The 13,646-nt window shown below is 35.7% G+C and overlaps 1 protein-coding gene across 4 annotated transcripts in view; it reads left to right on the top strand.

Annotated features, from left to right (window-relative positions):
- HECTD1 (HECT domain E3 ubiquitin protein ligase 1) overlaps positions 1-13,646 on the top strand; it is an 89,416-nt gene that overhangs the window by 37,613 nt on the left and 38,157 nt on the right. For all 4 annotated transcript variants that reach the window (XM_039247112.1, XM_039247113.1, XM_039247114.1 and 1 more), the window contains exons 11-17: positions 568-706; positions 893-1,063; positions 6,003-6,225; positions 6,754-7,017; positions 7,112-7,188; positions 11,689-11,823; positions 12,370-12,516. In XM_039247112.1, the coding sequence (XP_039103043.1) occupies positions 568-706; positions 893-1,063; positions 6,003-6,225; positions 6,754-7,017; positions 7,112-7,188; positions 11,689-11,823; positions 12,370-12,516 (1,156 nt within the window). The remainder of the gene's footprint in view (positions 1-567; positions 707-892; positions 1,064-6,002; positions 6,226-6,753; positions 7,018-7,111; positions 7,189-11,688; positions 11,824-12,369; positions 12,517-13,646) is intronic.

Consider the following 13,646-nt stretch of genomic DNA (forward strand, 5'->3'; position numbering starts at 1 on the left):
ATTTTAAGATAGTTGCACCTTACTCTTTACTTGATTTTCTAAAATTATTACATGTTAATAGCCATGCTGTTAAATATAAAATGGAATAGCACATTGAAGAAAATTGTAAAGATAATTTCAGTTTTAATGAGTTTACTGTATTAACAACAGAAAATTAGTGAAATTGCCTTTAAAAAGTGAGCATTACTGCTAGTATTGTCTTATTTTTTTGTATACTTTAAAAGAATTTTTTTAATGTTTATTTATTTTTGAAAGGGGAGGGGAGGGTCAGAGAGAAAGGGAGACACAGAATCTGAAGCAGGCTCCCAGTTCTGAGCTGTCAGCACAGAGCCCGATGCGGGGCTGAAACTCCCAAACTACGAGATCATGACCTGAGCTGAAGTCAGACGCTTAACTGACTGAGCCACCCAGGTGCCTCTATATACTTTTATTAAAGTGTACTTTTTAGCAGAATGTTTACAACTTACCATTGTATATTTTGGGTTTCATTAATGTATAGTTGCATTTTATTTTATTTTAGCTCCTTATCCTGACTTCCTAAAATTCTTTTATTTTTTATTTTTTAAGGAAAGCAAGTCTTGCTCTGATTCGAAAAATGATTCATTTTTGCTCTGAAGCACTCTTAAAAGAAGTTTGCGATTCTGATGTTGGTCACAATTTGCCTACAGTACTTGTGGAAATCACTGCAACCGTCCTTGATCAGGAGGTCAGCTTTTTATCTTTCTTGAAACTCCTGTAGCTTTAATTCCCTTTAGACAGTGGTCAGTAAAATTTATTTTTTGTCCTAATTTTAGTAAATTGTTTTGTCTGTAAAATAACTGCATTTGTCTGCTTCAGGCAACTACACTTACTTCTGTCATTTTCTTATGATTTCCTTTTTGTTTCCTTTCAGGATGATGATGATGGTCACTTGTTGGCTTTGCAGATCATAAGAGATTTGGTCGATAAAGGTGGTGATATTTTTTTGGATCAACTCGCCAGACTTGGAGTAATTAGCAAAGTGTCAACTTTGGCAGGTCCTTCCTCTGATGATGAGAATGAAGAGGAATCAAAACCAGAAAAAGTGAGTAATCTGGGTTGCAGAGTTTACGGAAAAAGGTTTCTTTTGAGGAAATCTAGTTCTAATTTATGATGGCTTTTGATAAAATAATGGCAGTGTAATATAGTGGTATAATTTTTAAAAATTTGGTCACTTAAAAAATAAAATTTCAAACTCACAAAAAAAATTACGAAGAGTATCAGAGTGTTCTTTATAAATTCACTAATTATTGACATTCTGTCCCATTTACTTTGCACAGACACTGTGTGTGCATGTGTCATTTAAGAAATATTTGAGGAACACCTGGCTGGCTTAGTCGGTAGAACATGCAGCTGTTGATTTCAGGGTTGTGAGTTTGAATCCCACCCTGGGCATGGAGATTATTTAAAAATAATAAGATGGATACATAAGTGCCTCTTTTAACACTCTAAAACTCCACCAGAAAACCAAGATGTTGTCTTTATAATCCTGGTATACTTATCAAAATCAGGATATTTAATATTTATATAAAACTATATCTAATTCAAAGACCGTATTCAAATTTGCTGTTGTCCTTAATAGCAGTTTTTCCCCCGGTCCAGAATCTAATCCAGGAACACGTATTACATTTAGTTATCGTGTTCCTGAGAACTCAGCCTTTCTTTTTGTTTTATAGCATAGGCATTTGTGAAGAGGACAGACCAGTTAATTTGGACAGTGACCCTTACTTTGCATTTGTGATTCTAGGTGGTTAGGTTCAGGTTATGTGTTTTTAGCAGAAAGACCATAGAGGCGATGTTACATTTTTCTCAATGTATAATGTGCCTTCTCTTAGAGAAGCTTTCTTACTGATTATGTTACTTGGATCACATGGTTATGTTTGTCTGATTTTTCTTTCATGGCTTTACACTTTTTCTTTTTGTAATTAATAAGTAATTAATAGGGAGACTATGTAAATATACTGTTACTCATTAAAATGTATACCCATGAGTTTTTTTTTGTTTTTTGTTTTTTTTAAGTTTATCTTTGAGAGAGAGCAGGCCTGTGCAGACAATGTGTAAGCAGGGTAGAGGCAGAGATACAAGAGAGACAGAGGATCCAAAGCTGGCACTGTGCTGCCAGCCAAGAGCCCCATGTGGGGCTTGAACTCACGAACTGTGAGATCGTGACTTGAGCCAAAGTCAGACACTTAACTGACTGAGTCATCCAGGTGCCCCATACCTGTGAGTTTCAGTATCCATTGATAATTCTTACCTTAGATTGTACACTTAAAATATACCTTAACTGTCCCTGCTTATTCCAGCACTGATTGAAACTAACAATTAGTGAATGCTTCTATGTATTAGTGACAGAGAGATAATATTTTTGAGAGAATGGTAGAGTTTAGATTGTTTCTATAGAATCCTAAGAGAGTTAGAGATAGAGATATTCCTAAATTACTTGAGTAATCTGAGGGGTTTAACAACAAAACAAAGTAACAGGTGATATCTTGAGGCTGGTGATGTTAGTCTTTGTGCTGACAGCACAGAGCCTGCTTAGGATTCTCTCTGTCCCCATTCTCTCTCTGCTCCTCCCCCATTCACACACATACTTCGGTGCTCTCTCGCTCTCTCAAAATAAATATATAAACTTAAAAAAAAATAGAGGTATGTTTAAGGTTCATCCCCCTAGAATTCTTTTATCCAAGAAATAGGTTACAAATACCATGTGAATTCACTCATGTGTGGAATTTAAGAAACAAAGTAAACTAGCAAGGAGGGGAGAAAAAGGGAGAGAGACACAAACCAAGAAACAGACTGTTAACTATAGAGAACAAAATGATAATGACTAGAGGGGAGGTGAATGAGGGATGGGTGAAATAGGTGATGGGGATTAAGGAGTACACTTGTGATGAGCACAGGGTAATGTATGAAAATGTTAAATCACTGTATTGTGCCCCTGGAATTAATATTATAGTTTGTTAACTGGAATTTCAATAAATACTTAAAAAGAAAAGATTACAGATTCACAGCTTTTTTTTACAGCTTTTTTTTTTTTTTTTGGAAATTAACAAGAAAATTCTAACATGAGAATTCTAGGGACCTAGAATAGCCAAAGCAACATTGAAAAGGAATAAGTTGAAGGACATCTACCAGCGGATTTCGAGTCTTACTATAAAAGATAGGTTAGCCAGAAAAGAAAATAGATTAATGGCCCACATGTACATGATTAGTCAATTTTCAACCAAAGTGCTAAGGCAGTTAAGAAAGGATGATCTTTTCAACAAGTGATGCTTGAATAGTGGATACATACACACACACAAAGGAAATTTTGACCCTTACCACAGGTACCAAATACAAAATTGACAGAAAATAAATCATAGACTGAAATGTACGAGCTAATATTATAAAACTTCTAGAGGAAAAGGAAGAAAATCTTAATGACTTTGAGCTTGGCAATGACTTCTTAAATAGGACATTAAAAGGTTACACTGTAGGGGCCCCTGGCTGGGTCAGTTGGAAAAGCATCTGACTCTTGATCTTGGGGTTTTGAGTTCAAGGCCTACATTAGGTGTAGAGATTACTTAAAAATAAATAAAAAGGTTATACTATAAAAGAATTAAAAAATCAGTAAATTTTACTTTATCAAAATTAAATTTGTTTTTCAAGGTACATTGTTTAGAAAATGAAAAGACAACCCAGAAAATTCTTTCAAATTTTGTTTGTCTGAAAAAACTTTTTTTGAGAGAGAGCATGAGTGAAAGAGGGGCAGAGGTATAGGGAGAGAAAGAATCTTAAACAGGCTCCAAACCCAGCCCAAGCTGGTCTTGGGGTTTGATCTGACCACTGTGAGATCAGGACCTGAGCTGAAATTAAGAGTCAGATGCTTAACTGACTGAACCACGTAGGTGCCCCTGAAAATATTTCTATTTGGCCTTTTTTTAAAAATCTAGTTTTTGAGAAGGAGAGAGAGAGCAAGCAATCAGGGGAGGGGAAGAGAGAGAGGGAAGAGAGAATCTCAAGCAGACCACACTGCTAGCACAGACCTCGGTGTGGGGCTTGAGCTCACGAAACTTGAGATCATGACCCGAGCCAAAATCGAGAGTTGGACACTTAGCTACCTGAAGGCCACACAGGTGCGCCCCTGGCCTTCATTTTTTATGGATATTTTCAATGCCTACAAGGACTTTTGGCTAACCGTTTTCTGGCACTTTGAGAGATGTTCCATTGTCACTTGATGTTCATAGACTCCATAGAGAAATTTGCTCTGTTTCTTATCTTAGTTCCTTGGTATATAACGTATATCTTTTCTTACAACATCTTTTTTTACTCTGGGTGTTCTTATGATATGATCACTGGTTTTTAGCAATTTGACTTTTGTCATTTGCTGTGCTGGGTGCACATATACAGGTCTGCACATATGAGTGTCCATACTTGCTCAGGATTGTTTAAATTTCTTTGTGGGCTTAACAGTTTTTATCAAATTTGGAAATTTTTCAGCATTTAGAATGTCGCTGATTGACCATCCTGTATGATCTCTGAGAATTAATTATTCAGTTTACAATTTTCCATTTGTTCTTTGCCCAACCTTATGGAGTATCCCTCCAGAAATGAGTGGTCTAGTATTCATTAGAGACTTATGCTGATCACTTTGCAGATTTCTAGAGGTCTTTTTTTGGTTGTCTCCCTAATCCTGAACTCATCTTCTGCATACTGTTTGCTTTAGCGTCTTCGAACACAGATCTCCATTTCCTCAACATGTACTGCTGGACTCTTTTTGTGTTCCCTCTTAAGACCTTAGCAAGAAATTTGTGCCCAAGGAGATTACCTTGTTTGTTTTCATTTTCTGGGGGATCACGGTCCTGTGTTGCATTTTTGTCCATTGTTTGAAAATCACTTTTTCATATATCTTGTCTAGTTTTTAGTTTACAACGAATAAACAAAAATGGTCCTTGTTAACCTGTCATGACTTAGAGCACAGTACTGATGTTTAGAGAAATTTATAATCCACACTTTATAATCTTATTTTAGTGTTACAAACTATTTCAGGGAAATATATAAAAAAATATTTTTAGGTATCACAGATTTTTATGAAGTTTAAAAGTGCTTTACCCATACACACATGCACACACATGCCAAGTTCATATATGTTTATGATGAATATTTTCTATATTCCATGTTATATGTAAAATATATATGTTAACATAAACCTTTTTAGGGATTGCCAGGGTAGGAAAATAGTGTTTACAAATTGTTTTTTCTTTTAAACATGCTCTAAAATCTTTTTATGATTATAAGAATTATCCAGTATATTTAATTCACTTGGCTAAGAGTGGAACCTTACCTTCATTACTAAAAAGCATCTATGATGATTCTGTTGCACTTCTAGGATTGGATACCATTGCTCAGTAAAAACAACCATTTTTTTAAAAAAATAATCAGGCCCAGAGTTGTGAGTTTACCAGCGTCCTAGATAATTAGCTAGTTGTATGTAGACTAATCCATTGGCTTTCTGTACTACTGCAGATGGAAATGTTATAACTTAGGCCATTATTTATGTGAGTTTCTTAACATTTTTAGGACTTGTAAGATTTAGTTACAGGTAATTCGTTGAATCAAAATACACACTAAATTACAGGCAACTAAATATTATGTTCAAGCATATTTTAATATATACATGTATATTTTAAGTTTATTTATTTTGAGCACAAGTAGGGGAGGAGCAGAGAGGGAGGGAGGAAGGGAGGGAGGGTGGGAGAGAGAGGGAGGGAAGGAGAGAATCCCAGGCAGGCTCCATGCTATCATGCTCAAACCCTTGAACTGTGAGATCATGACATGAGTTGCAGCTAACAGTTAGATGCTCAACTGACAGAATCACCCAGGCACCCCCAAATTCAGCACATTTTAATTCTAAATTTGATACATGGACATATTTAAAAAATATTTGTGAATATTTGGAATAGATATTATTTTCTTTGTTTCATTGAATAATTTTACACATTTAGGAAGATGAACCACAAGAAGATGCTAAAGAATTACAGCAGGGTAAACCATATCATTGGAGAGACTGGTCAATCATTAGGGGAAGAGACTGCTTATATATATGGAGTGATGCAGCAGCCTTGGAATTATCTAACGGCAGTAATGGTTGGTTCAGATTTATCTTGGACGGGAAACTTGCCACCATGTATTCAAGTGGTAGTCCTGAAGGTGGATCGGATAGTTCAGGTAATAGTTATTTCGATTAAAATGTTTTACAAATTTTGGTAATTTTGGTGATTTGTTTCTCTACTGATACTTTTGCTAGCATTGCCATAAGCACATTCTTGATGATCAGATGGCCAGTTTCTTTAGTATCAACAGAGAAAAACTATTGTACCATGAAAGCATTTAAGAAATGCCTTTTTTTTGGTTTGAGATCAGCAGTAGTGTTATGTCTACCTTTAATCTCTAATCCTTTAGGTAAAGCTACCTCTTATCATGTAGTGATCAATTGTGTGTGGTGAGGCTATCTCTAGTTGTATCTTTTTCCAAAAGCCGTATACTTTAAAAAATGTTGGCTGTAGGATTGCTATTATGCCTGAACCTAAATACATCAAATGACTGGGAATATACCACAGAACAAGACATTGCTAATGCAGTTTTTTTTTTTTATGTAAAATTGATAATTCTAATTGGTAGTTTCCTTTTTATAAAAAAAAAAAAAGGAGCATTTGAAAAGAATGAGGTTTTAAAATAATTATTTTGTCTTTATAGAAAGCAGAAGTGAATTTTTAGAGAAATTACAAAGAGCTCGAGGCCAAGTAAAGCCATCTACTTCAAGTCAACCTATACTCTCAGCACCAGGACCCACTAAACTCACTGTAGGGAATTGGTCACTAACATGTTTAAAAGAAGGAGAAATTGCTATTCATAACTCAGATGGTCAGCAAGCAACAATATTGAAAGAAGATTTGCCTGGTTTTGTATTTGAATCTAATAGAGGAACCAAACATTCATTTACTGCAGAAACTTCTTTGGGTAAGTTATGTAGGGAATATAAAATATGTATAAGAATAAATGAGTATATTACATTGCAATAAAATAAATTCTGTGAAATATCTTTTTTTTTAAGGTTCAGAATTTGTGACTGGTTGGACTGGCAAAAGAGGCAGAAAACTGAAATCTAAATTAGAAAAAACAAAGCAAAAGGTATATTGTCAGATTTTCTTTTTCTTTTTTTTTATACTGACATGATAAGGTTTCATTAGTATATTGTAAGCATTTAAAAATTTTGAGCCATATAACACAAGTTACCGTAATCTAACATACTTTCAGTTTTTCTTTTTCTGTGCTTACTATTTTTTTCCACAATACATACACATTTGCTTATAATTTTTATACATGTTTTAAACACCAACATTGAAATAGTGATAATTAGTAAGACAGTAAAATTTAAATTATTTGACTAATGTCACAAAAATTTTGAACTCATGCTTTTTTTTTTTTTAAGTTTATTTATTTGTTATTTCTCAGAGAGAGAAAGAGAGAGAGCGCACACAAGCAGGGAAGAGGCAGAGAGAGAGGGAGACACAGAATCCAAAGCAGGCTCCAGGCTCTGAGCTGTGAACAGAGCTCAGTGTGGGGCTCAAACTCATAAACTCCAATATCGTGTCCTGAGCTGAAGTCAGATACCTAACCAACTGAACCAACCATGCTCCCTTGAACTCATGCTTTAATTATTATTGATAGTAATGTTCTGAGTGATACAGTGGAATTGAAAATACTTCATTAATATTTTACAATCCTGATAAAAGTATTAGCTTTATGATAAAGTAACTTGAATACCTGTTTCTAGATTCACATATTTTGATGCCTAGTGGCCCATCTTTTATGAAATAATTCTTTCAAAAAGATACAGGAGCAAATGTTTACTGATCCCACTTTCAAAATCACAGTACTGATTTTTAAATTCTATCCATTAAGTATACATTGCTTATTATTCTTTTGTTTGTTTGAGAGAGGGAGAGTACAAGCTGAGAAGAGGGGCAGAAAAAGAGAGAGAGAAAGAGAACCCTAAGCAGTCTTCATGCTTAGCACAGAGCTTGATGTGGGGCTTGATCCCACAACCCTGGGATCATGATCTGAGCCGAAATCAAGAGTTAGGCACTCAACCAACTAAGCCAACCAGGTGTCCCAGAAATTTTTACTAACTCAGGGTATCTTAAGGGCAGTTGAGGAAGAAATTACTCAATTGAAGATAGCCATTAGATGCTAAAAGGAGTTTGAACTAAATATAGTCCATTTTCATTATTCATGGTTGTTGTGTTAAGTAAAGTTTCTGTGAAGTAAAGACCATTGCTCTTTGGGGAAATACAGCGTTAGAGTTCCTGTGAAGCTCTGGTCACATTTTATAACTGATGCTTATATTCCCCTGTTTTATGTGTCTTTCTGTTCAAAGACCCCATGTTTAATAAGTGTATTATTTTTAAAAATATGTTTATTCATTTTTTTTTTTTTTTTTTTACAAATAGTTTATTGTCAAATTAGTTTCCACATAACACCCAGTGCTCATCCCCACAAGTGCCCTCCTCCATGCCCATCCCTTCTCCCCCCCACATCCATCAGTCCTCAGTTTTTGTCAGCATTCAAGAGTCTCTCATGGTTTGCCTCTCTCCCTTTCCCCCATTTCCCCCCTTCTTCTCCCGGTTGGTCCTCTGTTAAGTTCCTCCTAGTCCTCCTATACGTGCAAACATATGATATTTGTCCTTCTCTGCCTGACTTATTTCGCTCAGCATAACACCCTCAAGGTCCATCCATGTTGCTACACAGACACATGAAACGATGCTCAGCATCGCTCCTCATCAGGGAAATACAAATCAAAACCACACTGAGATACCACCTCACGCCGGTCAGAGTGGCTAAAATGAGCAAATCAGAGAACTCTAGATGCTGGCGAGGATGTGGAGAAACGGGAACCCTCCTACACTGTTGGTGGGAATGTAAACTGGTGCAGCCCCTCTGGAAAACAGTGTGGAGGTTCCTCAGGAAACTAACAATAGAACTCCCTTATGACCCAGCAATAGCACTGCTAGGAATTTACCCAAGGGATACAGAAATGCTGAGGCATAGGAGCACATGTACCCCAATGTTCATAGCCGCACTCTCCACAATAGCTAAAACATGGAAAGAGCCTAAGTGTCCATCAACAGATGAATGGATCAAGAAGATGTGGTTTATCTATACCATGGAATACTACATGGCAATGAGAAACAATGAAATCTGGCCATGTTTATTCATTTTTGAGAGAGAGCGTGAGCGTGGGAGGGGCAGAGAGAGAGAGAGACAGAGAATCTGAAGCAGGCTTCAGGCTCTTAGCTGGCAACACAGAGCCCTACACGGGTTCTGAACTTGTAAACCGTGAAATCGTGACCTGAGCCGAAGTCAGATGCTTAACGGACTGAGCCACCCAGGTGCCCCTGTGTATTATTGATTTGTTAACACAGAACGTGTGTCCAGTAGCACAGTCATGCCTGAATGAAGCTTACCTAACACACATATTTTCTCCATAAGGCACGTGTTGTACTTTCTTATGCTTAGGAACTCTGGACAGCACTTCAGGCACTATGTTTGGTGGCCATTTTAAACAGTGAAGTCAACAGAACCACAAAAATGTAAAAAACATGCACAAAATAGACTGTGGAAAGGAAACTTGTTTATAGTATGAGGGTTAAAGCAAGTATGACACTTGTTTACAGGTAGACATCACCTTGTTTGTCTCACGTAAGAACATGTATCTGAGGCAGCTCCCAAGTTTTTGCTGCACTGTGTATACCCACAAATGACTATGAAAGCACTGCGAGTATTGCTTTCGGGATGACAAGTACATTTTAGTGTGTAGTTGAATTCACAAATACAGAGTTTTCAAATAATGAGGATTAACTGTAATTTTTTTAAGGTTTATTTATTTTGAGAGAGACAGAGGGAAAGAGAGAGGGAGAGAGCACAAGTTGGGGAAGAGCAGAGAGTGAGAGGAAGGGAGAGAATCCTGGGCAAGCTTCATGCTATGAGTGCACAGCCCAACTTGGGGCTTGATCTTGCAAACAGTGAGATCGTGACTGGAGCCAAAATCAAGAGTCTGACGCTTATCTGACTGAGCCAAGCAGGCACCCATCAGCTGTAATTTTTTATAAAGCCACCACTGAGCTATCTCAGGAATTTCTTGCAATTCCTTATGGGTTATATTATGCAACCAAATCTAGACTCACGGGGTACTGAAATTTCACACTACAGAAGGAAAGTAAATCAAGGAGAACATAGTCTCGTCCTATGTTTTCATTTTCTTGAAAATTAAGTAATTATTGACTCACTTTCTTGAAATCAATAGTATTAGTAGTAAATCAAAGAATAGCTTCATTGACCATATGGGTATTCCTTGGGCATGAAAGTAGTACATATCAAAATATACTGATTTTAGATAAAAATAATTTTAACTATTAATTTTAACCTTTTTTATTTGTTAATACTGTTTTATAAAGGAGTAGTTTCTTAAATTTTATTACTATTCAGAACTTATTTTACTTTTAATTCTGAAAGGCATACCAAAATAGAATGAAAAAGTAATATTCATTTCAGGAGTGAATTTTTTTCTATTATATTAGAGTTATGCTAGGTTAGTTTGTGATTTTAATGAAATTACATAAGTCCTAAATTTACATTATTTAAGCAAATTTTTTTTTAAGTTTTATTAATGTTTCTGAGAGAGAGAGCATGCAAATGGGGGAGGGCAGAGAGCTACCCGGGAACAGAGAGAATCCCAGCCGGCTCTGCTCTGTCATTGTGGAGCTCAATATAGGGCTCAGATTTATGAACCACAAGATGATGATCTGAGCCAAAGTCAGACACCTAACTGACTGAGCCACCCAGGTGCCCCTAAGCAAATATTTTTAAAGGCTATTATGTACTGAATTTTATCATACCTAAGCCTGGGACACAGATGGGTTCTCTCAAATAACATTAATGTAAATGAGAGATAAATAGTGCCCAAACTGATAGTAGTCATTCTTCCTTATGGTTAAGTATGCAAATAAGAGTGTCATATATACTTTGTGTGTATAAATAGAAAAAATAAATAAAACCTAAAATACACCCCAAAATGTTAAAAGGTTCAACTCTGAGGGAACTCCTTTCTATTTACTAGATGGAAAGCTGCCTGATCCATGAATCACTGAATAAAAGCCAATTAGATCTTTAAAAAAAATTTTAAAAGTTCAGCATTGGTTGATTGAATATAGATGGCTTAGTTTTTTGGGTTTGGGTTTTTGTTTTTATTTTTGTTTTGCTTATTTATATTTTCTAATTGGTTCACCATAATTAGATTACTTTTATAAAGAACACAGTTCTTTATAGGTTGTTCAAGTTGGTTTAATTAAATTAATCTCTTCTTTGGTATATGACCATAAAGTTTAAACAACCAGAAATTAAAATTAGGAGTTCTTTTATTTGATATTGCTTTAACCTAGTTAGTGTACTTTTACAGCCATTAGAACCTTTGACATATATGAAGAGAAGTAGTATAATTTTTTGTAGGTTGCTAATGGTGCAAAAATCTTAATTTTTTAAAAGTTGCACACATATAGGTAGATAAAAGAGAAACTTCGTTAAAACTGTTAATCGTAGCAAAAATTCACATTTGCAATTTTCATTTGGTAGGTACGAACTATGGCTCGAGATTTATATGATGACCACTTTAAAGCTGTTGAAAGCATGCCTCGTGGAGTAGTGGTAACGCTCAGAAACATAGCAACTCAATTAGAGTCATCTTGGGAACTTCACACAAATAGACAAGTATGCTATTTAGCCTCTGGATTTTATGGCCCACATTGTTCTTTGTTTAGTTTTTCTCTTTTATATTCTGGGTACTGCCTAGGGGTCAGCAAATTGTCATACACAGGCTAAATTTGACCTGCCACCTATTTTTTTATGGGATGGTGAGGTAAATATGATTTTTGCATTTTTAAATGGTTGAAAACAAATTAGAAGACTGGTATTTTCTGATACATGAAAATTATATATAATAATGACTGTATCCAAAAGCAATTTTATTGCTTACAACCATGCTCTCTCTTGCATGTTGTCTGTGACTGCTTTGGTGGCTGTAGGGCAGAATTGACTAGGTGTGACAGAGGCCATATAGCCTGTAAAGCCTAAAATATTTATAGTTGGCCCTTAAAAAATGTTTTCTGACCGTGGTACAGATAAATTTACAGTAAGAATCTGTACTTCTTGCTTAATATCTGATTTATTTTCTTGGCAATTAATACTGTGGTAAATTAAATATGTTACAACCTGTTTATTTTTTTGATTGTTTTCATTAAATTTTTTTTCTTTTAGTGTATTGAGAGTGAGAACACTTGGAGAGATTTAATGAAGACAGCTTTAGAAAATCTAATTGTACTTTTGAAGGATGAAAATACAATTTCACCGTATGAAATGTGCAGTAGTGGATTGGTGCAAGCTCTTCTTACCGTTTTAAACAATGTAAGTTTTCAAAGTAGCACAGAACAGACTATCTAGTTTAAAAAATTACTGGTAACTGTACTTTCTGGCAGAGCAGTGTTTGTTTTGTCAAGAAATATTTAAAAACTGAGTTAATACATGTTACTATTTATAATTTCTCTAGCCTTCCCTTTATGTTGTGTCATTAGTTTGAGCCAGTTGAATTCAGTAATTGAATCTTTTCAGATTTTTGAGTTTCCCAGTTAGAATTTGTTCTAGGTGTTGTTTAACAAAACACTTACTTTAGTCTAAGTTTTAACATTATTCACTGCTCTGATTGCTTTTTAAAATGAAGTTAGTCTGTAGATCTTCATAAGTACTTAGATTATTTTCATAAAATTAGTTTATGAGCCACGACTGTTTAGAAAGTTACTCTGAATATTTGACAAGTATTTGCTATAACCTTAAGTGTCTCTACAATTTAGTCTACCTTTAATATCTCTTTATTGCGATAAAAATTTTTCCTTAACAAAACATACCATGTATACTTACTGTAACAAATTCTGATGACAAAAATATGAAAAGTGAAAGTTTCCTTCTATTTCAATTCTATTTTCCACTGTAGTTTTTGCTCTTCTTTTAAAACATTTTAATTTATTTTGAGAGAGAGAGACAGAGAGAGAAAGGGAGGCATGAAGGGAGGGGAAGAGAGACTTCCAAGCAGGCACCATGTTCTCAGTGCAGAACTCGAGATCTCATGAACCGCCAGACCATGGCATGAGCTGAAATCAGGAGTCGCCAGGCACCTGGGTGGCTCAGTCAGTTAAGTGTCCAACTTCGGCTCAGGTCATGATCTCATGGTTTCTGGGTTCGAGCCCTGCGTCGGGCTCTGTGCTGACAGATAGCTCAAAGCCTGGAGCCTGCTTCCAATTCTGTGTCTCACTCTCCCTCTGACCCTCCTCTGCTCCTCCTCTGCTCCCGCTGTCTCTCTGTCTCTCAGAAATAAATAAAAAACATTAAAAAAATAATGAAATCAGGAGTCGGGCACTCAATTGACTGAGCCACGCGGGCACCCCTAGCTTTTGCTCTTAATCACTACATGTGGTGATACACTCTTAAAATTCTGTAAAGTTGTATATTCCATTCATTAATTTTACCTTTGCATTTTTATT

The sequence above is a fragment of the Hyaena hyaena genome, unplaced genomic scaffold (assembly GCF_003009895.1).
Source record: "Hyaena hyaena isolate Hyena2069 unplaced genomic scaffold, ASM300989v1 scaffold_291, whole genome shotgun sequence".
NCBI lineage: Eukaryota > Metazoa > Chordata > Mammalia > Carnivora > Hyaenidae > Hyaena > Hyaena hyaena.